Source organism: Nothobranchius furzeri, chromosome 1 (assembly GCF_043380555.1).
Source record: "Nothobranchius furzeri strain GRZ-AD chromosome 1, NfurGRZ-RIMD1, whole genome shotgun sequence".
Lineage (NCBI taxonomy): Eukaryota > Metazoa > Chordata > Actinopteri > Cyprinodontiformes > Nothobranchiidae > Nothobranchius > Nothobranchius furzeri.
Window position 1 is genome coordinate 90,943,793 of NC_091741.1, and position 26,808 is coordinate 90,970,600.

The following is a 26,808-nucleotide window of genomic DNA, read 5'->3' on the forward strand; positions in this document are numbered from 1 at the left end:
TGAAATTTAAAACGGTTATCTCACATTTGTCTAAAATCCTGCACCAGTAAGATGTTTCTGACTAGAAGCAACTACTGTATTGGATCATCCAGTTGTCGGTCTTGCCAAACCACCGCACTTCGGAAGCTCAAACACTGGTGAGATAATGGTGAGTGTGGAGAGTGCTCACCTCCCGGTGTCGGTACAAGATCTGCTCGAGTGCAAAATCGGCTCGGGGTCCGTCCACTGCCGATAACGTTAAGGTAGTTGATTGGCTGAACATGAACCTTACGGAATTACGTAATCACGTTACGTTGTTATCACGTTACGTTGGTCCAGGCAAATCTTTCTATTGGAAAGATGGACAACTTTTACAAAGAAATCCATCATTACCTCTTTGAAAATACACTTTTAGCATAAAGCTGCATGTATATTAGGGCTGAACGATTAACTGCATGTGCAATTAAATTGTGATGTGACAAAAGGAGATTTTCTAATCGCAAAGGCTGCAATTTGGCAGCGAGTGGTTAGCGCAATGCTAATATACGTGGAAAAACCCATAGGAATGCTAATGCTAATATCACAGATTACATTATTACAAATTATGAATTAGAAACGTGCCAAACGATTACATTTGGAGTCTAATAGAAAGTAAAACTACCATCAATCAAATAAGTACAGACAGGTATTTTAGTAAAGCCAGAAAACTTTAAACTCCAGAGTTTTGGCTAGCAGCTATGAGTGTAACTGAACTACGCATGGACAAGACGTCAAAAACTCTAAACACAAAATACTTTAATAAACGGGACACACTTCTTTCCTGCAAATACAATTTCACAGGTGTTGCTAATACCTATGATCCTTCAAGGGATGTGCTCAAAGAGGAGTTCAACATTATGAATACAACATAGTGTTTTATTTTACAAATACCATTATAAACACAAACTTACGTCTTAAGAAACATTATTTTAATAACGAAACTGCTAAATTCTTTCCAACAGTATAGATGTGTAGTGTATTTTGTCTGAGTGGGTTTGCCGTACTTTGACGTCATCGGCAGTCGAAGGACCCGATTTTGCACCCGAGCAGATCTTGTACCGACACCGGCTCACAACAAAGTGTGCTGCACAACAAAACAAAACCAAATGATACTACAGAAAATTATACAGATACATTGTTTATTTTTTTCATGGGAAATATTATTTAGTTGGTATTATTTAAATGCATTAAAATATTTTTACTGAGTTAATTTTATTTACCCGCCAATTTCCAAGAGGCCTTGAAACCTTCTTGTAGTATGAACCAAAAAACAAACTGCCAGAGTTGCGAGCAAAAATGCTGCGCTCATCAGGTGAGCCATAACAATGAAGTGCTTCTTTAGCAAAAGGGACCATGGTACACTAAACAGCCTTATCAAGCACCTTAAGATTTTCCAGGGACTCTGCACTGGCAGGAATCTTTGACTTAATGTGGCCAAATGGGACGCTCACATTCTTTTGGTCCAGCTTTCAAAAGCATCTAAACAATTGCTATGTTGGAAATTAATTTCATGTCGAGCACCTGCTGTATCCCTTATGACATACAAATGTCATATGGAGTGAATGACTCACTTTTCTTTGTTGTTCCTGTAGGGATTATTATTGCATTAGTCTAAAAATGTTTGATTACAAATGGTATTGTAGCAGTTGCTGGAGCAAGTTTACATTGTTTCCCAGAGTGCTTAGCAACACTTTAGGAGTGATCTGACTGAACCAGGAGAGAGAGGGAAGTATCTGATCTTGAGCTGACTGTGTCTGCTTCTGCTGTTTAATGATTTGAGAGTGGATTCTGTGGGGATAGAAGTGTGGCATTTGGCCGGGGAGCTGCTCGGGATTGGTCGTGTGGTCGTGGGGGCTATGACAATCTTCATGGGATGCGGGCACAACAGGCAGGGAGTTTTATAGACTGTGGAGTGTAGTGGGAGGTTGCCGGTCAGACTCGGTGGTCTTGACCCGGTTGAGACTGGGTCACAGTGGCTTACGGGGTGGGCTGTTTCTAATGGAGAAGCATGCAGGCCTTTGTGATTGTAGGGAGTCTGAAATGGTAAGGCACATTCTTCTCTGTTGTGCACGTTATGCTGGAGAGAGGGTAGGTCTTTTTCGCTCTTTAGGAGCCCTGAGAGTGACTGTTCAGTCTGAAGACCATGCTGGACGCAGAAAACCTGCTGAGGTTGAAGGTGCTACAAAATTTCCGCTTGATTGGGGTGTATGGCAGGATTTTAGGGGGTGTAGGGGTGGTCGTTTGCTGCTGTGACAGCAATACACTTCCTTGGCGTCTAGCTTGCCTGTTCCATTAAAAAAGAAGAAGAAATGTTCTTCAATACTACTGTCATTACTGACTCAAAGCATTTAATCACTGCAACGTTGTAAACATGGACAGTTGTTCTGAAGTTTGCAGCCGTTAATGCATTTTAGATTATGAGCGATCTCCTCAACAAATGCTGTCACAGCTACCCCTTCTCTGAGTTTATTTTTATTTGATAGATCTACATTAACTATATCTATATATTAACATTGTGGAGATGTAAAATTTATAATAAAATAATTCAATTCACTTCAAGTTTAATCATGTATTGCCAAATCACGACAAGAGTCGTCTTAAGGCAGTCACTTAAGTGTGTGTGTGGCAGTGTGTGAGTTCACGCAAGCATCTTTGAGTGTCCTAATAAAGCGCTATAACAGTTTGATTATTATTATTATTATTATATAAGGAACCCAGCAAATTGCATCAAGTCACTGACTAGCGTCAGTGACTTTACAACAATCCTCATACTAAACAAGCATTTAGTGACAGTGAAGAGGAAAACTCCCTTTTAGCAAGAAGAAACCTCCAGAGGACCCTGACTCAGTACAAGCTGCCATCCACCACGACTCACGAGATCGAGAAGACAGAGCAGACACACACATACACCAACACCAACCCACCCACACATCCACACAAAACATACAACCAAGTAGTGTTTCTATGGTTACTTTGTAATTTCTTAGTAAATATTCTATTTGGTGAGAGATATACTTTATTGTATTCATCCTAGTGAATCTATAATTAAACGGGTAAACTAGTAGTAGCACATCAATGTCAAAGAAAGTTAAATGTTATTATCAGGAGAGGGAGAATGTTTAAATGGTTAGCAACAGTGTTCAAGCCAATGGCCCCCTCCATGAGGCCACCACAGCTCAGCAGAACACCATTGTAGCTTCTTCTGGGGATAAAAACACTTAGAGAAAAAATAAAGTTAACAGCTGAAATAGCAGAAAATAATACAGTTAAGAGCACATTCTAGAAGAAAGTAGTAGAGTGTGGAAAGTGGTCAGTATGTCCTCCAGCAGTCTAAGCCTATAGCAGCATAACTACAGAGATAACTCTGGATAACCTAGCCTTTTAGATAGAGGCATGTTGGAGGCAGGGCAAGGGAGAGCCATCTTTACAGACTGTACACTCCACCTCCCTCTACTCCCCCACTTGTCCAGATCTGGGCTAACATCAGATTTTAACCATAGGCCCTATCAAATAAAAATGTTTTAAGCCTAGTCTTAAAAGTAGACAAGGTGTCTGTCTCTTGGACTAAAGCTTGGAGCTGGTTCCACAAGAGAGGAGCCTGATAACGAAAAGATCTGCCTCCCATCCTATTTTTAGATATTCTGGGAACCACCAGTAAACCTGCAGTCTGAGAGCAAAGTGCTCGGTTAGGAACATATGGAACAATAAGGTCACTAATGTCTGATGGAGCTTGATTATGAAAAGCTTTATATGTGAGAAGAAGGATCTTAAAATCTATTCTGAATTTAACAGGTAGCCAATGTAGGGAAGCTAGGACAGGAGAGATATGATCTCTATTTTTAATTCTCATCAGAACTCTAGCTGCAGCTTTTTGGACAAGCGGAAGACTTTTAACTACATTCTGTGGACTTCCTAAGAGTAATGAATTACAGTAATCCAGTCTTGATGTAATAAATGCATGAACTAGTTTTTCAGCATCACTCCTGGAAAGGATGCTCCTAATCTTAGCACTATTCCGAAGGTGGAAAAAGGAAATCCTACAAACCTGTTTAACCTGGGAATTGAAAGACATGTCCTGGTCAAACATAACACCAAGGTTCCTTACTTTGTTCTCTGAGACTAATTTAATGCCATTCAGGTCAGGTGATTGACTAAGAAATTTCCTTTTCTGGATTTCTGGTCCAAAGACGAGAACTTCCGTCTTGTTTTGATTTAAAAGCAGAAAGTTTTGAGCCATCCGATTTTTTATGTCTTCAAGACAAGCCTGTAATCTACCCAGCCGATTAGGTTCATCAGGGTTAATGGATAAATATAACTGAGTATCGTCAGCATAACAGTGGAAGTTTATCCCATGCTGTCTAATGATTTTACCAGCTGGAAGCATATATATAGTAAAATGAAATGGTCCAAGCACTGAACCCTGTGGTACTCCACAAGTAACCCTGGAGTATGAAGACGATTTGTCATGTACATTTACAAAACGAAATATATCAGACAGGTAGGATTTAAACCAGCCTAGCGCCGTTCCATTGATCCCTACAACATGTTCAAGTCTTTCTAAAAGAACGTTGTGATCAACTGTGTCAAAGGCAGCACTGAGTCAATATTTTTGTTCTGTCAATTTCTTAATTTTTGTTTGACCGTCAAAGTGTTTTTCCTGATCATTTTAAGAAGCTGATTCAGATAGTAAGTTTTTCTTTTGAAACATTTTTTTCCCTCTCAATGTCTTAATATTTGTTTGGTCTCCAAAGTGTTTTTCTTGATCCTGTTGGCACAAATCTAATCCCATATCTTCCACCCATTCACATACACATTCACACGCTGGTGATGAGTTACGATGTAGCCACAGCTGCCCTGGGGTGCACTGACAGAGGTGTGGCCTGCCGAACACTGGCGCCGGTCACTCCGACCACCACCAGCAGGCAAAGCAGGTTAAGTGTCTTACCCAAAGCAACAACAGCAGCATTCTCTGGGCGGAGCCGGGTTCGAACCTACAACCTTCCAATTACTGGGCAACCTGCTCTACCTCCTGAGCAATTGCTGCCCCAGTATACTGAAACGTTTCATATCCAGCTGGCTATAGGTATTGTCAGTTTTTCTCCTTTCAAAACATAGGAAGGAGGGACGTAACTACTGTTTACCATCAGTGATTGTGGTGTTGCCGTGTCTCCTGCGAGCAAATTCTGCAGCGCCAACAATTGTAATTTGACGACAGCCGACAAAAAGCTCCATATATTATATATGTATATATATATATATATATATATATATATATATATATAAAGATCAGGATTCCTAAATTCACTGCATCACAAACTAATGTAGGAGAGGGAACATGTAAGCGAGTCACCACGGTAGGAACCCCACCTTGCTGTGAGCGAGAGCAGCGATCTGTGGCTGATGAGTGAAAACAAAAGAAAAGCATTCGGGACTGAAGCTCCGTCAACTATCTGCTGGCCACGTGGCATCATTTCTAAATAAAGCATGTCATTTTGGCGGCGAGCGCAGCCACAGCTCATGGTGCTGGGAGAACCGGGCATGCCCGTCCCATCTGCAGCAGGTGGAGCTCACCGCTCCGCCCATCTCACAACCAGAGCAGAAAAAAGCACATCAGCTTGGATTATACAGACGGGATTCTGTGTGTGAATTAATGCCAGTTAAATTATTACTTAAGTGTTGTTTGTGTGCATGTTGTTCAGTAGCTAATGCTATAATTAATATCATCTGTTTTTCTCATAAGCCCTACACACTGTGCGTGATGCACGCTTGGGGAGCGCAGGCGCTGGTTTAGCGTGAGAGATCGGAGGTGTGGCGTGAGAGCGTGTGAAGAGGGTCAAATGTGTGTGTCTAACGCTCAGTGCATTAGAGTAGGCAGCTTTGCATGCTTTTCAAATCCTAGAGTTTCACTGTCTATCAAAAGCTAATGCAGAAGATAGGTGTAGGAAACTATTTTCATGCTCAGCCTGCATGAAAAAACACACAGTGACTGATTATAATCAGAAATAATCGTTAAGAATAATTTTTTTGATAAAGGATCACTTTGAGACAAAGAAAATTCCATAAACTCTGGCAAATTTTTAGTGTTTGCTTTACAAGAATGAGCTACAGTATAACTGGCAGCTTTTGTACCAGAAGTTTGCTGACAGCATGCCAGGATGAATTACCAAACCACAGGCAAAAAAGCTATTGAAAATCATGAACTGCCTAAAATTAGACTTCCATATACAACAGAACGTCTGAAAAAAGATCTAAAAACACAGAAGCAGCAAACTTTGTGAAAACCAACACTTAACTCATTCCCAAAACGTTTTACCACAGTTGCATACCAGTGTTGCTCCTGATTATTTTGCTCCTGGACAAGTCCCGCTGACGATGTTAACATGGAAACTCAAAAGTAGCTTTGGGCTCCTGTGGTATCAAGCTATGTAACATGAATATTTGTGAATAATCATTAGCTCTGTGGTGACTAGAGTTTGGAAGATTGGAAGAGAAGTGAAATTAGAGAAGACATATTTTCACTTTCACTCAATTAAACTTTGGTTTACACTGCCTAGAGTTCTTTCTTTTTAGGCATGCCCTTAGAAGACAACAAAAAACATCAGGGAGTTATCATGTTTCATAAACGTATTCTGACTAAATCTATGCACACAAAAATCCAAATCCATTATGTGTTCTGGATGATGAAAGAGCTTGAATGCTTGGAGACAGTGGAGTAATACACTGTGACTCACTGAAACACAAAGACACCACTGACAGATGCCTCCCCCCGAGGACCTGCACAGTTGACAAATATCTGGATGCAAACATGGAGCTAGTAGAAATGTGAAAGGGGAAGAGGAAGCAAGATGGGGAACAACAGCAAATAAAACAGAGATGTGAAATGATAAACTTACTTGTCAAAATGTATCTGGTTACTTTTAGCCACCTGCTGGACCACCTGTTCAGGAGCATCCATTTATTTTGTCTTCTTTGTAATAAACAAGCATTTTCATTTAAATATTTGTCATGTTTTCTGTACAACAGCAAAAACTTCTAATTTGAAGCTGAGTTGGAGTTTGATGTGAAATTGAGTTACTCTCCCTCTTCTGTAACAAGACACCCAACTACGACTTAGAGCCCCACACTGATGGGACTCTTGAAGTTGTTCATGTAATAGTTTACAAGAGCAACCTTACCTTGCATAACTGTGCTGTTATAACACAGCAAGTATGACAATCTATAACAGTTTTTGTTACATTTTTAAGTTTATTATAAAGGCCAAAGGCGCTTTACAACAAAATGCATTCACCCATTCACACCCTGGTGGTGATGAGCTACAGTGTGAACACAGCTGCACTGGGGCGCACTGACAGAGGCGAGGCTGCTAAGCACTGGCGCCAGCGGTCCCTCCAACCACCATCAGCAGGCAAGGTGTCTTGCCCAAGGGCAGAATTCTCTGGCAGGAGCCAGGATCAATCCTGTGACCTTCCGATTACTGGACAACCCGCTCTCCCTTTTTGTTTATATTCTTTAAATTTTATTTTATTTTTTCTTCCGGCCGGTAACAAGATGGAACCTGTGCTTGGCTTAGCTGTGGTCACCGGCCACTTTTTAAAACTTTTCTCCACTAACCTCCTCTTTTCCACCTTGCTCCTGTCTCCGATCCTCTTCAGTAGTGTCCCTGCTATCATCTCCTATGATCGCCAGACTCTTTTGTCCTTCCGTTCGTTCACGATCGCCCAAGATGCACCGAGGACGTACCTCCCTGTTGTTTATCTGAGTGGCGCACTGGCCTGGAGCCAAACGACGATTCCAACCAGGGCGCCTCCAGCGATGTTTATCCGGTCCCAGGAAAACGTTGGAGGAAAAGAGGTAAACGAGCAGGAATCCAGGTGAGAATAAGACTTCTCTTAAAGCGTGGTTTATCTGGTAAACATCGGCGTGATCTTCTAGCTTCTTGTAATTTGTTTGGCGACCTGAGCACCACTTCTGCATTCCCGCCAGGCCGCGTTGGGATGCGGTTCATCCGTCCAAGTTTTTTAAGGTCTGTTTATCCTCATTCCTCAGTGGTTTCCCCTCCTGTTCCCTCCATAAGGGGTTTTTATAAACACCGTGGATCTAACCCCGCTAATTTACGTCCACTAACTCCAGCTGTTTCTGTAGTTTCTGATTCCTCCACCTCACAGCATGGCTCTATTAAATACCCGCTCTGTTAACAATAAGTCCTTCCTGCTCAATGATCTAATTCTCTCTAAAATCTGGATTTTCTGTTTCTGACTGAAATTTGGCAGCAAACATCTGATTATTCTGGTCTGATTGAACTCTGCCCGAGTGGTTATTCTTTACTTAGCCAGGCCGGGGTTCTGGTTGTGGTGGAGGCCTAGCTGTTGTTTTCAGAGACCATCTTCCATGTAGCTCTACAACCTCTGATCACTTTGCTTCCTTTGAACTGCAGCTGATTAAAGTCGGGCGTAAGGACCCGTTCTACTGTGCTGTGGTCTATCGTCCACCTGGTCCAAACAGTGCTTTCCTTCAGGAGTTTAGTGACTTTTCTATCCTCCACTGTTAAGCTGTCCAGACTGGTGATTGTAGGTGATTTTAACATCCATGTTGATGATCCCTCTGATCACTTTGCCATGAATTTCTCCAGCCTTATGGACACCTTCAACTTTACCCAGCATGTTTCTGGCCCCACACAAACCAGGGGGCATACCAGGGGCGGCGTTAGGCCCAGCTACTTGGGCTCAAGCCCGAATGTTTTATGAAAAGCCCCAGATCTAAAACGTGGAAGTAACATGCAGTACCAAAGTCCAACAGAGAGGGAGCAGCTGGCAGTAGTTTGTATACAGCCTGCCTGAGCCTCCACCACCGAAGAAGCCCTTCAGCAGCCGGCTTCTTCTACACTCTCTGCCTGAAACGCAAATGTAAAGCTGGGAAATCCAAATTTCCTTTGGATTTAGTCTAAACTTTGTTGACATGACAAATATGTTTTTCTGTGGAAAAACATAGTATCTCAGGATCCTGTAGTTATAAAAGATAGACCAACATTTAATTTGTAATTATCTAAATTTGTTTATTTAGACGTGTGTTTGTGAGCCGTGAAAACATAGTGAAAGGGTTATAAGAAATGACTAATAAATGGCAGAGTGGTTGTCTGATTGGAAAAAAAGCAGGGTTCAAAAGGAGAGAAGGCACGAGAAGATGGCACAGCATCATAGTGTATGTCACACCCATCTACTTTCAGACCCCGGAGGAATGAAAAAATGAATGCAAGTCAATGGTGCTAAAACGCTCTTTTTTAATTCCACTTGTTATGTGTCATGGTTTTCACATATGATGTCCATGAATTTTAAAGAAGCTTTTTGATACCTAGAAGTCGCTTTTTTTTTGACGGGGGAAACGTTATTTTAGGTTTAGTGTGAAAATAAGGTCAGGACTACAAATGTGCTTCGCGAAAGTGACGTCATCGAACCAGACATGGAGAAAAACAGCAGGAAAATGGCTGTAAGTTCAGCGAACTTCAAATCCTTCCTTCAGGAGGAAAGAACCACTATAAATCTGGTCATTTGGTGAGAAGCAGCTACGCTAGAGAGGAGATTATGTGGTGATGTGCCAATGTAGTCATGCTAATTACGAACTTTTAAGCTGATAAATCTCAAAGTACGTGACTGGCGTGGTCGAAATACCCATCATTAGTTTTAATTTAAATTGCAGTACAACATATGTGTGATCCAGGGCGTAAGGGAACGCGGATTATAAAATAGCTCTTTTAGCCCCGTTGACTTGCATTCATTTTTTCGTTCTTCTAGGGACTCATGAGCCGACCGGAAAGGGAGGAGACTTAGGTTCCCTATAGTGATCTTTCCTCTGAAGTAAAAGTTAAACTTGCACACTTTGCAGTCTGGTTATAATGAGACAGCTATCACTTTAGACCATTTGAGACGTTTTATAGGGCTGACAGATTGATACACTGTCCCCATTTCTGTGTTAGCAGGCACTAGCGTCTGTGTGAGCTAAGCTACGTTAGCCATTAAAAGCTGTTGTGAACATAGGTATGAATAGAGAATAGTGTTTGTGCTTTGTAAGATGAACAGAATGAAGGATTTAGTTTCATCGTCAGACTTGCATTGAATTTGATCAGATTACATCAAGGGCAAAAGTGCTGCTTAGCATTGTGGTTTTGCTTGGTTAGCTTACAGCCTCTTTAAAATCCACCTAAAAAAATGTTTTTAAATTATTTAGAAACTTAACTGCACAACTCTATTGACAATGCCTATCAAAATGTAGTTGGTGTGGTCTTGAATGCATCATTAACTATGATGAAGGACAGAAAATTCACTGAACAAGTCAGACCACAACTCTCAGCATCTACCAGACAAGGAAACACTTCTCTGGCAAGTTCATGCATGTGCACAATGACATTGGGGAAGTTTACATGTTATTGTGAACACACATAATCTGGCCCAAGAGGCATTTCCTTGTCTGGGGACTGTGTGTCAATCTTTCAGACCTATAAACCATCTGAAATGGTCTAAAATAATAGCTGTCTCATTATAACCAGACTGTAAAGCATGCTGGGTTAACTTTTACTTACTTCAGAGGAAAGATCACCAGGATCTTCTTGTGCCCTCTCCAGTTTTGAAGCCTGCTTTATCCAGTCAGAGAATTACTCTGTCGTTTATTGGTCATTTCTTTTAAACCTTTGACTACGTTTTCATGGCTCATAAACACACATATATATATATATCTAAATAAACAATTAAAGATTATTAAAAACCTGCCATATAACAAGTTCGCCAGAACTTATATTTACATTTTTACATGTTGTGGTGCCATTTTTTGGAATATTTCAACTTTCTATACATCAGTACAACCCTTACAATCTAAAGTTTAATTATATAAATGTAAAATGTTCGTAGCAACAAAATATTTTACTCAAAAATGCTATTATCTATACAGAAATTGAAAATCGTTTTTGTTTTTACGCATATTTTTCATTATACAGAAATGCCACAGCTTTATCCCTCAAAATTGTCAACGGAAAAAAGTTTCACACAATCCTTTCAAACAACCACAAATTTATTTGAAGTACTTCCATAAAATAGTTTCTGGGCTACACTCATTTATATAAACTGTAACAAAAACGAAAACATAAATATTAATAATCTGCAGGAGTCAAACAATAATAATGTTGAAAATTTGAAGCAATTTTTTCTGTAGTATATAGTTTTCCTTTTCTCTCACTAATAATAACAACAATAATAAAGAATGTTGCATGAATATATATGTGAGGAAACTGAAAGTGAAACTTAAACATCCTCCGGTGCTGTAATGGCGTCAACTGCTTCGAGGAGGGAAGATGCACCGTTTGGTGGGTCCGTGAGTCATCAAAACATTTGTAGTGGTGTGTGAGTGTGTCGGGCGGAAGTTTGAAATGGGTGTGTGATATGTGTAGGATGTGTTTGTCTAAATGTATTATTGTGAAAAAGCACAAGAAAAAGCCAAAAGACTGGAACTACAGAGAACTACAATTCGCGGGAAAATGACATCAAAGCAGGTGATTGGGTGACTGATAATCATGTGACAGTTCATGTTGACAATGTGATGACGTTTATTCTAGCATGTGAAGCCCTGTGAGCTGCAGATCAGAACGACACAGCGTCTGTGTCTGAATGAAAACACTTTTCTTAAAGGCGCATTTTGGTTGTTTTTTGCAAACTCATTAGTGGAAATACACAGTGCTCTGGGACATGTTCAGTGTTTAAGTGTAACTCCTCCGGTTTAATATGAAAAAAAAATTCTGTTCTATCTTATATAGTTTCAGTTCTACAAGCATTTGAACACAGATATGCGAATGGAGCGCTGGCGCTCCCGCCGGTCTTAAAGGATTAAATGTAGGTCTATCTTTTCTAAGTACAGGATCCTGAGATACTCTGTTTTTCCCCAGAAAAACATATTTGTCCAGCCAAATTTTTTTTTTGACTAATTCCAAAGGATTTTTAAATTTCCCAGTTTCCACCCAGCCTTCAAATGCACCATGCACGCACAAATCAGTCAGGTTAGAAAAGAGTCTCAAAAGGATTTTTTACTTGTAAACTGATCTGTGTGTAATGTAGTTTTGTCCTTGTGTACCAGGTGATATGTGTGTATTCAATGATTTGTATGCATAGGAGCTGAAGTTACACACAAAAATGTAAACACAAGTTACAAATCAAGAGTTAAGCCTGGTTTATGCTTCTCCGTCAGCTCCGCAAGGGACAGACACGCACGGATTGACGGAAGCATTTTGCTCTTTTACTTCTCCGTCTCCTGTTCAGTGTTGCAAAGCAATTGCAGAGGGTGTAGCGCTGTTCTGTGGTATCCTGTCATGTATCGGTCCAAGATAGTGTGTTTATATTGTGTTTTTTGTGTATATAAGAGACTTTTAACACGGACATATTTGTCTCTCATTCTCCCACCGCTTCATGCGCTCCCCACCTCTAAACCCACGTTTCCTGTCATTTCCGTCCACAAATAAAACGCTTGCTGCGCATCTTTTCACTCCTCCAGTCACGGGGAATTAAACGTTCATATTTTTAGAGTTTTTTCGCGAGGTATTCTTCAAGCTTCCCCGTGTCTGCCGCTAGTTAAACTCGGCTCTTTTTGCAATGGCGGCGCTGTAAACAACAGCAGCGTCCTGACCAATCACAAGCTTGCGTAATCCGTTCCGTTCGACGGATGTTTAAAAAAGTGGACTAGACTCCGTACATACTTGCGTGCCTGCCGGAGCCCTACGCAAGGACGGATAATGGCGTTGCGTGTCTCCGCACTGACGCAGACGGAGAAGCATAAATCAGCCTTTACGCACACACAAACCTTTAGTTATGCACACACAAATCTAGATACACACACACACACACACACGCACACACACATTTAGATACACACACAAATCTTTTGTTACACACACACAAATTTAGATACACACACACAAATCTAGACACACACACACACACACACACACACACACACACACACACACACACACACACACACACACACACAGATCTTTTGAGACTTTTTTCTCCCCATAGATTCATGGCCCCGTTAAAGTCATTTACTAGTAATGACAAGAGCTCTTGTAAACTATGTAAGTCCAATCTATCAAAACAAGACAAGCTCACAGATTTTATCACCATTTCAACATTGTATGATGAAGCAGGAACTAAAACAGACTCTAATCTTATCTCAACTCTCGTCAGACTGGATCATCTGTAACACTTAGCAGCTCTCTGTGGAAAACAGGTAATGTTCCAGCAGCCTGAAATCATTAAGTCATCCTTTAAAATTAGAACTTTCCAGCATAATTGGGAAGCAAACGGCTTTCAGGTTATGAGCAGGATACAGATTAATTCTTTAAAGTCCAATGAGAAAGTTAATCATAGTTGAAAAGTCCTATCTGCACCAAGCATAAGTGTTTGTTACTCTTTCTCCTTCAGGAATCTGGACACACTTCAGGGCGATGATCAGAATGTGAGAGCTTCTGTTGGCAGCTAAATCCTGCTGTTATGAATCTGAACCAGTAGCTTTTACTTGCATGAATTCATTTACTGTTGTGGTCCCTCTCAGTTTCCCCACAATGCCACTTTGAAAAATAAATTAGAGTACACATGAAAGAAGCCTGTTGTGTTTAATCTGTATGATAAAGCTAAATATATTTTAGGTAAATAAATGTGGCATTGACTTACACAACGTTTAAGCCAGAGAACAGGCCTAGTTTATTGTGTTGTAAAGATGAAGAAAAGGATGCAAATCTGCACAAACACAACTCAAATGCTGTTTGTGTTGAACATGTTCACCTACTTTCAGCAATGGTTCTGGTAGCAAAATAAATAAATAAAACTCTAACAGCACACATGCATGCATTTAGGAAGGAGAGGGCACTTCCTGTCACTTGGGTCATCATGGATGGATTAAAGTGTCACGTCTACATTACTAATGCTCATTTGAATGATGTATGAGTTGCTCTGGGGAGGTCAATCTTGATTTAAAAAAATGTTTTTTTTTAAATCAGAGCTGAAGAAATTGGTTAAATGAAGAAACATCTTAAACCCAGTGATCATGAAAATTAGCCATATCATCTGATATATGTTTAGCTCTTATTAATTTCATTTTGATTTATTTTAAAACCAGTTCAAGAACATCACTAAAACATGCATTAAAAAGACTAAATGTTTTGTGAAGGATCTCGTTCTTATTCATCTTTCCCTTTCCTCACATTTTTTCTTTAAACAAAATTGTCTTTTTCTCATTTTTATGATATTTTTAAAATAATGTTTTAAGTTAAAAAATTTTTTTTATTTATTACTGATGTTATTTTATTTTTGTTCTTATGAAGTGCCTTGTGATTTTTATCTTGATAGGCACTATTTGACCTCTTGAATTCGACTCCGGAACTACTTCTGGTTTCAAAGTCGTTCCAAAACCATGCTTAAAGTGACAATGTGTAGTTTTTATCGTTAATCTCTGGAAATATCCATCAAAAATGTTGTTGAAAATGAATTAAATGATGACCAGTTGTTGGAAAAATATTGGCGGCTTCGTAACATGTAACCATAAAAATCAGGTCTAAAATACATGGGAGCGGGTCTTAAGCTTGGTTTATGCTTGACGCTTGAGGTTCGCACAGCTCCACGCGGCAAAATTGTCATTTTAACAACCACGCCCCTCCACCGCGCCTCCGCACGGCCCAAACTTTCTGTACCGCGCACCTAGGAAATTTTCTAACTACGCAGATGGTCGGACGCGGAAAAACATGGCGGACTGGCAAGAACTAGTATGGCAGAGGTTCGTAAATACAGACGTTTGTATGATTCAGCTCTCAGAGATCACCGTGATCAACATGTTGTTAATAATTCTTGGAGAGAAATAGCTCACACTGTCGGAAAAGACGAGGACACTGGTAAAAAATGCTGGAATGCCATGTTGTAAACAACAGTAATTTCTACTTCTACTATGGTGTAGTGTTGGATGCATGCTGTAGAGCTCCATGCTGCCCCGTTCAGTTTGGGAGAATATTGGCTCACCGCAGGGATGAGCCGCACGAACCATAAACGCTGCAAGTTGTGAAGCTCGTTCCATCCGCGAGCCGCATCACCAAGCGGAAAGTAAATGCATCAAGCATAAACCAAGCCTAAGGCTACGCTCACACTGCAGGCCTTGATGCTCAATTCTGATTTTTTGACTAACTCTGATTTTTTGTATGGCTGTTCACACCGTGACTGAAATGCGACATCAAACTCTCTCCATTGTGAACGCTCTGCGGCACCAAAGTGACCCACATGTATGGCATCAGATGGGTGCCAAAACGGTCCACATCGCGCATGCGAACAGGACTCGCGCGTGGAAGTTAGAACCTCTCGAGTGAAAATATACATGGCGAGAGGTCATTTGTACACTGAGAGGGAGCAAACTGTCTGTGAGCGCACAAGGATGTGCACAAGTGACAAACCTGCGTGCGCGCGTTGGCCAACGAGCACACGGCAGAGGAAAACATGCATGCGGCAGCCTCACTGCGCATGTGGCAGCCTTTCTGCGCGCTCGGTTTCTGATTCAGCTAGCTCGGCTGTTGGGAGTTTTGGCACTCTGGAGGCGTGGCCTGTGGCTGATCTTTTCTGTCCTCTGATTGGTAAGTTTTTTTCTGCTCCTTACCCTCTACCTCATTGGTTTCCTCTCGGATCACAATTTGGGTAGCGGAAGAACAAATCTGATTTTTTAGTTAGTACTTTCATAGCTCAGCTGGTAGAGCCGATGACTTTCACTAGGAGGATTTGGGTTCGAATCCAGGCAAGGACAACAGATAACTTATAAGGTTTTTTTTTCTGCTGAGTTCGTAATCTGTGCCCCGGTGATTTCAACTCATTGCTGCTGGAGCGCAGAGCATATTAAGCTTTTTTTTTTTATTTTTATTTTTTTCCGTTCGGTAGATCCCTTTGGCTGATTAGTTAGAAAGTAGGAAATCTAGGAAACTGTTTTTCTGAAGACAGAGAAAACATGCATCATGCAGAAAGTTTAGAGAGAGAAAGGGCTGGAAATTATTCAAATAAAATCAAAACAAAACAAAGTGCTTGAAAAGAAAAAAAACTGGTAGATTTATCCCCAATACATATTTTTACCAGTGAAAAGCAATAATATTTAAGCATTTAATATTTATACATGTGATAGAATCAGATCACCCCAGAAGTCACCCCCACATCGAGGGCCGTATCAAGGCATTTGGGGACCAAGGCAAATATAGGCTTGGAGCCCCCACCACTTCACTCCCTGCTCAGTTAATATAAGATGGCAGCGTGCTGAGAGTACAGATTGTTGTTGCTTTTATTTGATAAACAATCATTTTAAAGCACTGTTATTATATCTGACTGTTTTTAACAGCAATCCTAGCTCAGACACCACATCACTTTCCACATACGTATGTGTCGTGAGCTCACTGAGCGTCAGATTACCAGATTCATATTGAAGTTGTTTTGGTGAAAGTAACTTAGAGTAATGCAAAAGTAGTGTAATGCGTTGCATTTTAAAATCAGTAATATTGTAATGTAATGAATTACTTTAAAATGAGGGTAACAAGTAATAAATAATGCATTACAGTTTTGAAGTAACTTGCCAAATACTGCTAATGAATGCTTCATGTAAACCATCATGGTCTACCCTGTTTACACACGCTCCTATTTTATGTGAGATGTTTAAAGCAGTTAAAGAGCCCTGGGTTTACCACTTTTCTGTGTCTAGACCAGGCATGAGAGCATATGATGCTGTGTGATGATGGATTCATGGAGATTATAATCTGACGATACAAACCCACTGATGATCATTACTAATCTCGGATCAGAAACTTGTTTTGGAAAAATTCTGAGTGTGTATGTTAAATATATGAGCTGATGGTCACTCAAGAGAAACCTTTTAGTTTATCAGGATGCAAAATTGTTTTATCTGCTTATGTGTTAAAATGATACTAAGCAAATTTTTCATATTTTTAAACATTTCTTGAGCCAGTGTGTGTTAAAATAACCCTTCACTGGGTTAAATGAAAGGCAACCCAGCCCCTATCGCCCCCTACACTATATATATATATATATATATATATATATATATATATATATATATATATATATATATATATATACATACATTTACCAGCGGCCCACTTTGTTGGGACTTAGAAAAAGATGAACTGGCATACCTGGTGCTGCAATCTACTTCCAGCTTGTTACCTGCTTGTTTTAGATCATTTAAACAGCTGATTTGTTTCATTTAGAGATGAATCTCTCCTGTAGACACTAATGAAGGTTGGCGAGACGTTTCAGCTGTTAGATTAAGGTGTTAAAAAGACGAATGCACAGCAAAGAGGTTTTGGTTTCATTTCTACAATGGGACACTAGGGGGTGCTAAAAGCAAGCCCTGTTTCCCTTTAAATTCAGGCTTCCACACAGGTTTTTCTTCTATTTTATAGACACCATGAATAAATTTTGTTTTTGGGGTGAAGGAGCAGTTCAGTAACAATTAGGAATAATACAATTAAAATGAAAATAAACATTGTAATTGAAATATTTTGTGTTTTTTTGTTTGTACATCTTTTTGATGATGTTTTTGATTATCTCATAGTCTTTTGTGTCCTTCGAAAAAGTTTTATTTTTTTATCTGATTTAACTTTTTTTCCATGTTAGGTGCTGAATAAATAAACTTTACTTAAACACCTTTTCCAATAAATGAGTAAAAAAATTCTACACAAATTTATAAAGATTTCAAGTTAGTCACTCTTTTCTCTTTAACTTTAATTTACAGACGTTCTCTTTGAATTCAGAAATGGAACAGGGAAAATCTTAATTTTGAACATTTTTTTACCGGCTTTTAAGACATAAAACAAGCAAACACTAATTGAAATCACTAATTGAGATTTAAATACAAAAGTAACACCAACCATTAAGATGTTAAAGCAGCATCACAGACAGAGGCGCGTTTTTTCTGCATTCGGTCATTGGTCATCTTTATTCTCCCATAAAACATGACTGATGAAAAAATGGTTTGGAGCAGAAACGGCAACATGTGTGGATGGACACTCATCCCATAAGTTTGAAAGCTCAGCTTTAGAAAAGCCCCTGACTGAGAAACTGGTAAGTGGACGAGCCAGATGTTACAGACGCTGCTGCTGCTGATGATGATGATGATGATGATGAAGGGCTTATAGGAGAGAATTATAACCTGCATGCTCATCTATTTGATGCTTGAACAGACAAAACCTGACGTGAATGCTTCCAATATCCACCTGGGTTATGTAATTGCATGTAAGCCATTGAAAAACATCTGAGTAATTATTCTCCTTTTTCACGGCCAAGATTTAAATAAAAACAATATTGTGACAGTTTTCTGAACTTGATGATATTAACAAATAAGTTTCACCTCAAACATACCATCATTAAATTATATATTAAAAAGCTGTTTTCTTTTTTGTTTCCATTAGAATTCTCAACGTTCCCTTTTAATGCAAAATTCAGAGAACATAAAGTCTCATAAAGAGAAAATGTCTCAAACAATAAACCTCCTTTTTTCAGTCTAACCATCAATCTTCAACAAATACCATCTTCTAACAGAATGACTTTCCTTTTAATGTACCTTTAAAAAAGATGGTGGCCCAAATATAAAATCCAACTGAACATGGTCCAAAGAACTTGCGGCACCGCATCCTGACGTTGGTCCTGAAACTAGTCCGTCTCCGAGCTCTCTGTAATGGATACACCAGGACTCTGCAGCTGCTCTCCGCTGGAATGAACACAGGCAGGAGAGAGACACAGAGGAGGGGAGGCATGGGGGAGAAAAGGCGGAGGAAGCGGAGGGCTCAGATTGGTGCGCTTCACCAGCTTCACCAGATAGGTGAGAGAGTTCATCACAGAAACACATGTCGTTCAACTTTAGGTTGTTCTTTTTGAGCTTGACCTTATTTTACAGAGAAAGACAAAAAGATAAGTGATGGAAAAACTTTCATAGAATTCCACTGAGGGCTGAGACAACCTAAAGTTTCACATGTATTTTTCTAAGGAATTATTTTATGCTTTGACTGGATTAACTCTGGAGTAGGTCCAAACCCTTCTTCACACTGGAAGCATCAGCATCGTGGAACGGTTTACTCGCAAGCCTTGCTGCGTGCCAGTGCACACCAGGAGAATCTCAGCCATGGAGCGACTTCTCCGCCATCCTCTTTGCTTGACTCACAGGATCTTTTAATGCAAGCTGCCATTAAAGCAAAAAGATGGAAATCACGTTTGATATCACTATTTGATGTTGTAGCTCTCCACTGCCAGGATTAAAGCCATGAAAAACACTGTTTCACTTCTCGAACAATGCTGAGAATAAGTAAGCCTTTAGATCACACGTATAGATGTAATCTACATAAAACTGAAATTGCGTTCATAAGAAAATTACCGGATGTTTTACCATGTGTGATTCCCTTTCTACCCCCATTTTAACTGTGGAAACTGACGTGTCCCAGAAGCATCTCAAAGCAGAAATAGAACCCGATCCTATCTCAAGCGGAACAGCGTGGCGTGCCACTTCTGGAACGTGCCTGAAAAATTTTGCATGGCATCTGGTTTGAATCATCCCCATTTATTATATTGGATTCTATTTGAAGCAGCAATGTTCCGCTGCTGTTCCACGCCACTGATGCTTGTGAAGGGCCAAGTATTTTGGCTCAGTATTATCTAGGATCAAAGTAGCAAAGTTTGTCAGGTCAGGTGTAAACGGCTTTAGACTTTAAAGGGAGACTAGGCATTTTTGACTTGCTTTTATCACCCCCTAGTGTCTGTTTGTAGAACCAAAAGCAAAACCTATCTCCTAGCTGTGAGTTCCACTTTTTAAAACCTTAATCTAACCACTGAAATTTCCCCCAGCCTTCCTTAGTGTCTACAGCAGTAATTTGTCACTAAAAAAACAAATCAGCAGCGTTTATGATCTAAAACATGCAGGGAACATGCTGGAACCAGACTGCAGCACCAAGTTAGCCTGACCAGCCAGAACCATTGCTTCCTCATCTGAGGCAGATTTTGCTGTGGCTCTTTCCTCTTCTAAATGACTTGGACATGTCAATACAATATTTCTCCTCCTCGACCTAAGCGCTGCATTCCATACAATCGATCACTCCATCTTCCTACACCGTTTGCTGTTTCATATTGGCATTACTGGTTCAGTCCTCTCCCGGCTCACATCATACCTCTCCAATCGATCTCAATACATTTCCATAAACAACTGCAGTTCCAAGATCACCCCAGTTACACATGGCATTCCCCACAGTTCGGTTCTTGGTCCTCCCCTGTTCATCATCTACATGTTACCCGTTGGGCATCAACATGGACTTAATTTTCACTGTTACACTGATGATGACCAACTTTACCTATCTACAACTGCCATTACTCCAACCACAGTCTCTGTCATAACAAACTGCATGAATGACAAAAAGTGCTGGGTGTCTACCGCTTTCCTAAAACAGAATTGCAATAAAACAGAACTGCTCATTACCTGACCAAAAACACTTTTACCTTCCAGTAAGGATTCTCTCTCAGTATTGATGGACATATTGTCACTCCATCCCCTCATGTCAGAAACCTCAGTGTCACCTTTGACTCTAGCCTAGCCTACATACCCGCAAATCACTAAAATAGCCTACTTTCACCTATATTGCCCGTCTTCGCCCTGTTCTATCCTTCAAGGCTGCAGAAACACTCATCTATGTCTTCATCTCATCAGGGGCGGATTAAGGACTGAAGAAGATCCGGGGCTTAACACACACACGCGCGCGCGCACACACACACACACACGCGCGCGCGCACACACACGTGACACGCACTAGTCAACATCATATATATTTGTCTTGTACCATATACTTTTTAATCTGAAGCTACATATTAAGCATATTCAGGGCAGAGTATTGTTCCTGTTAGTGTTTAGTGTGAGATGATAGTAAACATTCCCTTTCTTTCTCCATCAACTTTACCTGATAGTAAGCTAACTTTAGGCAAACCAGCAGCACAACAAATATTTTCAAATAAGACTCACAAACCTGAGTCAACACCAGTATCATCAAAGCTGGGGTTCTGTCGCAGTACTTTTGGTCTAAAAAACATCCTTATGTCCATCTTCACACATGAGTTTCAGGCAGAGTGTAGAAGAAACCAGGCACTGCAGAAGAAGGGCTTCTTCTTCGGTGGTGGAGGCTCGGGCAGGCTGTATACAAACTACTGCTAGCTGCTCCCTCTCTGTTGGACTTTGGTACTGCATGTTACTTCCACGTTTGAGATCCGGGGCTTTTCATCAAAGATTCGGGGCTTGAGCCCAAGTAGCGGGGCCTAACGCCGCCCCTGCATCTCATCCAGAATTGACTATTGTAATAGTGTACTATGGTCTCCCTTGTACACACCTACAAAAACTTCAGTATGTTCAAAACTCAGCTGCCAGGCTTGTTTCACACACTTGTAGTAGGGAACACATAACCCCGGTTTTAAAAGATCTTCACTGGCTTCTGGTTCAACAGCGTACTCAATTCAAGGTGTTACTCATCACTTACAAAGCTCTTAACAAGCTTGCCCCATCATCTGACCTTTGTCTTTGCCACCCTTCCCGTCATTTCAGGTCCTCTGCCTCCAACCTGCTCTCTTTGGTAGCCACATCTAAGCACCGCACCATTGGAGACAGAGCTTTTTCCGTCGCTGCCCCCACCTTGTGGAATTCTCTCCCACAACACATCCATGATGCGGACTCACTGCAAAAAAACCCCCAAAAAAACAAAAAAAAAAACACTAAAATATAACTATTTAACCAAGCATTCAAATCACAAAAACTTTTATCTTTGTTAATTCATCCTGACCAGGTGGGCTTTGTTAAAGGAAGGTCCTCATCTGATAATATGCGGAGACTACTTCATTTGATGTGGAAAAGTCAGGAGAGTGATGTGCCGGTCGCTGCCTTCTCACTTGATGCTGAGAAGGCGTTCGATCTGGTAGAATGGGAGTGTTTATGGAATATTTTGGAAAAATTTGGATTTGGGAGCGGTTTCCTTACATGGCGTAAGGCAATATATGCAAAGCCAAGGGCAGCTGTAGTTAATAATGGTTTTATTTCCCCATTTTTTAGACAGTGTAGAGGTACAAAACAAGGGGACCCTTTGTCCCCCTTATTGTTTATATTGTTTATGGAGCCATTAGCAATTGCAATAAGAAAAGAGAGAGTGATTAAAAGGGGTGGAAGCAGGTGGGAGAGAACATAAACTTTTTCTTTACGCACATGATATTCTTTGTTTGCTTTCAGAGCCGACATCTTCTACCCAGGCTCTTCTTGATAAAGTTGATTTATTCTCTCAAATTTCGGGTTATAAAGTTAATTGGCATAAGTCAGAGGCTATGGCCATTTCTAGAGCTTGTTATTCTACCATGGTGAGTGCAGGGAATTTTAAATGACTGTCATCTGGGATGAAGTATTTAGGGGTTAAACTGTGTACTAATATAACAGATATAATGCACATTAATATGGCTCCTTTCCTTATTAAGATAAAGTACAGCCTGGAGAAATGGAAAGCACTCAATTTAACATTATGGGGAAAAATTAATACCATTAAAATGGTGATTGTGCCACAATTTAATTATTTGTCAATGATGCTTCCGATTTCAATAGGTGGAGTATTATTCTCAATATAACCAGATGGTAAAGGAATATCTATGGAATGGAAAGAAACCAAGGATAAATCAACAAAAACTGTATATAACAAGGAGGGATGGGGGTCTCGCTTTGCCAGATGTGGAGCTGTATAACATTGCCTTTGACGTGGCTAAATTAACAAGACAATGTGGTAAAGAGGACACTTATTTAGGATGGGTAGGTATAGAAAAATAATTTACTGCCCCCTTTTGGCCTTTGGAAGCTTTGTCACAAAAAAGAGCACAAAAGAGGGAGGCTGAGTATAAAGAGAGTAATCCAATATTACAGCATTCTAAAAATATCTTGATCAAATTCCACAAGTGGTTAAAGATATCCCATTATAAACAATTATATTCATCAATTTGGTATAACCAAGCAATAAGGGTGGGAAAGGAAGTCATCTGTTGAAATACGTGGAGAGAGGGGGGCATGAAAAAATTAGAGGAACTAATAGAGAACAAAGCAGTGAAATCTTATCAGGAATTGAGGCTACAATTTAACGTGGATAGTATAGATAATTTATGGAGATATTTGCAGATAAGAAGTAGCTTGGAGAGTTTAGTTAAGGGGTTGCCTGAAGAAGACAATGTTGTACAGCTCCATTTAAAATTAGCAGAAAAGTATCAGTCAGCATCTATGTTTTATAAGATGGCAGCCAAAGTCTTATATGGAAATTATGATGGCTTAAGGCATGTTTGGCAGAGGGATTTAAGCATACGGTTGGATAGAGATTCATGGCAAAGGATAATGTCCAAAATGGGATGGTTTACCAGGGAAGCACGAGGAAAGCTGACACATTATAAGATAATCCATAGATATATTTTACACCGGCTCGTCTTCATAAAATGGGTTTAATGAAGAATAATTTATGCTGGAAATGTAAAAGGCAGGAAGGTACTTTTATTCATTCTATGTGGTCATGCTATGTTGTTCAACCTTTTTGGAAAAAAATATTGAATACAATGCAAGAGTGGTTGGAAATACCGCTCCCCGAAACTGCTCGACTTTGTTTATTAGGAGACATGTCGTGTGTACTGAATATATCTACAACGGCAGGGGCCCTGGCTCTTGCAGGTTTTATTTCAGCAGCTAGAGCCATACTGCATAAGTGGAAAAGTTTTGAGGCACCTGTTTACAGAGACTGGATAATAACGGTGACGGAGATTGCATCTTATGATATTAATTGCTAAAATGAAGGGAAAAAAAGACTCCTATTTTGATACCTGAAATGAATTTTTGCTTTTTATCGGTACAAAGATATAAAAGTAGTTGATTAGCATGTTTTGAAATTATTATGAATTGTGGTTATTAGCCTGTGCTGTAAGGGGGGTGGGTTATTTTGGTATTTTGTTTTTGTTTGTGTGCAAAAATTTGGAAAACTTAATAAAAAACTTAAATAACAAAAAAAACCTCAATTTTATCTTTTAATTTTATGTGTTTTAGTCCTTTATTTTGCTGTTTTAGGACTAGTCAGAGGGAAAGAAAAAAACAAACAATCTTATCTGTCAGTTGTTGTTGTGTCCTTTAAGAATAACATGTTCTCTGGAAGAGGTTGTATTGCTCCAGCTGCACCCATTAGACTTCGACCTCTTTACCTCCAAACGTTATATTTTTACTACTTTATCTTTTGTAGACTTTAAAAAGCAGTTCTGCATCCATGAGAGTCAAAAATCTGCCTCAGAGAACAAACAATGATCCACACTCTCACTTTTTAAATGCGTACAGCGTGAACAATTTGGGGCTTTGGGAAGGAAACTATAGAAATCCCAAGAAAGTATAAGAGAACAAAAATATCCCAACAATGCTGCAGCTAAAATCTGAACCAAGCACTCTGCAGTTACATGACAACAGCACACAGTCACTGTTCAGCCCGGTGGACTTCATGGCATTTTGTTTGAAATGTTTAAAGCTTCACGGCATCATGTTAGCATTTAGTATTTGACAGGATTTTGGTCTGAACATCGACAAAATGCGGATATCTTTGCATTTACATTTAAAAACACAATGTAGGAAGGATTCTCAGCAACACTTTACAAGAAGGGTCCCTTTATTAATGTGCATTATTAAACAAATTATAAACTAATAAAAAAAGTATTAACAACTGCTTAATATTTTTGTTAATATTAAGTAATACAATACTAACCAGCACGCCTCCTGGCACTTTGTCGTGACACTCAATATTTAACTATTCATAGTCCTGAGACAACTCTTCCCTTCGCTTCCTCTGGATCATGTTGAGTGGTACACACCATGTCACCAAACAACAGTGACTACCTGGAGCCCTATACACAAGATTGTAGAAGCCTGTGGTGCTAATTAGTGGACACACCTTGAATTAACATGTTCCTGTGGTCACATTATTTTCAGTCTTTTAGGTGTATCATCAGTTTTGTCCCGGCTAGTTCCATGGGTTTATTTTTGTTAAAAGATTCTGTTGAAGCCTGACTGAAAAGCAATGTCTGACTTTCATTGGTTAGAATTTTTATTTATCATTACTTTTGTCAGACTCGCTCACACTGTTTACAGTGGGGATGGGGAGCTGCTGACGCCAACTGAGGCTATGGTCGGGTGGTGGAAGGAATACTTTGAGGAGCTCCTCAATCCCACCTGCGTGCATTCCGAGGAGGAACCAGAGCCGGGAGACCTGGGGATGGACTGTCCAATCTCGGGGGCAGAAGTTGCTGAGGTAGTCAAACAACTACACAGCGGCGGAGCCCCGGGGGCGAATTAGATTTGTCCTGGGTATCTCAAGGCTATGGATGTTGTAAGGCTGTCGTGGTTGACACGTCTCTGCAACATTGCGTGGTCATTGGGTGCAGTTCCTGTGGAGTGGCAGACCGGGGTGGTGGTCTCCATCTTTATGAAGGGTGACTGGAGGGTGTGTTCCAACTATAGGGGCATCACACTCCTCAGCCTCCCTGGAAAGGTCTACTCCAAGGTACTGGAGAGGAGGGTCCGATCGATAGTTGAATCTCAGATAGAGGAGGAGCAATGTGGTTTTCGTCCTGGCCGTGGAACTGTGGACCAGCTCTATACACAGCAAAAACTAATGTGTTAAAATTTCAAGGTTAAACATTTGTGAGTTGATTTTAACTCTCACGGTGTTGTTTTAGCACTTTTGGATTAAAATGGAGTCCAGTGTTTGAGTTTTTTCCCAGAGTTAAATGTACTGGTGTTGGATCTACTTTGCTAAGAGTATAATAAGCTCCTCCCCACCTGCTTCTCAGTCTACCCTGGTGCAATTTGAAAACGGGTCCATTTTGTTCATCTCCCGCTGTCTAACCTCGAACACGGTAAGTACAATTGTTTTAAGTTTTACCCAAACACTTTTAAAAGTGTGTGATGTAACTATTTCTAAAAGCTAGTACCTAACTGAACGGTCGCTGAATGTATGTTATTTTTGCAATAACTTCACAAACTGTATCTGCTAGCTAGCAGCCCACGTGAAGAGCTTGCTAGCTCATGGCAACTGTTAGGGTTGAAAATGTTAATGCGTTATTGTGTGTCGACACATTTATTAATGCTAACAACTATATAACCGTTCGCTGACCCACATTTATTGAAGGCCGTTGCTCACCGGCTCTTAACCGTGTTGTTTCAAATACCCGCTAAAACCTTAGAGCGCGCACCGCGCACGTTGCTTAAAGAACGCGCGCGCTCACCATCAGTTATTTCCGCGCGCGTGTGCTTCAAAGACCGTGCGCGGTGCGCGCGCTCCAGTTTGGACCGCGCGTGCTTTAAGCACCTTGTGCGTCACCTTGATCAAAAGCTCCTGAAAAAAATGCTTCATGAGAATGTCAGCACTGAACGATCGAGTATCTGCATGGTGTGCAGAGAAGCTTGGTGAAAGACATCTGAGAAAACCATGCTGAACTAACCCAATTGGAAATAAAAGCACTGATGTTGATGCAGTTGTTCAGTAGTTATTTAAAATTAAGTATATAATGTGTCAAGACATCATCCCTAAATAAAAAAAGCACCTTATTTATATTCCAGAAAAACAAGACATGGATTATTTGTTTATTTTCAGCATTAAAATATACTTTTATATTATAAATTATTTTTGTATATTTTCCTTTTCTTTTTTTA

The 26,808-nt window shown here is 40.2% G+C and overlaps 1 protein-coding gene across 1 annotated transcript in view; it reads right to left on the minus strand.

Moving 5' to 3' along the window:
- The window catches only part of LOC107377068 (neuronal acetylcholine receptor subunit alpha-7), a 57,236-nt gene extending 38,407 nt beyond the window's left edge, over positions 1-18,829 (minus strand). The window contains exon 1 of the mRNA XM_015946470.3: positions 18,649-18,829. Coding sequence (XP_015801956.2) covers positions 18,649-18,718 — 70 coding nt within the window. The 5' untranslated portion in view covers positions 18,719-18,829. The remainder of the gene's footprint in view (positions 1-18,648) is intronic.
- Between the last annotated feature and the right edge of the window lie 7,979 nt (positions 18,830-26,808).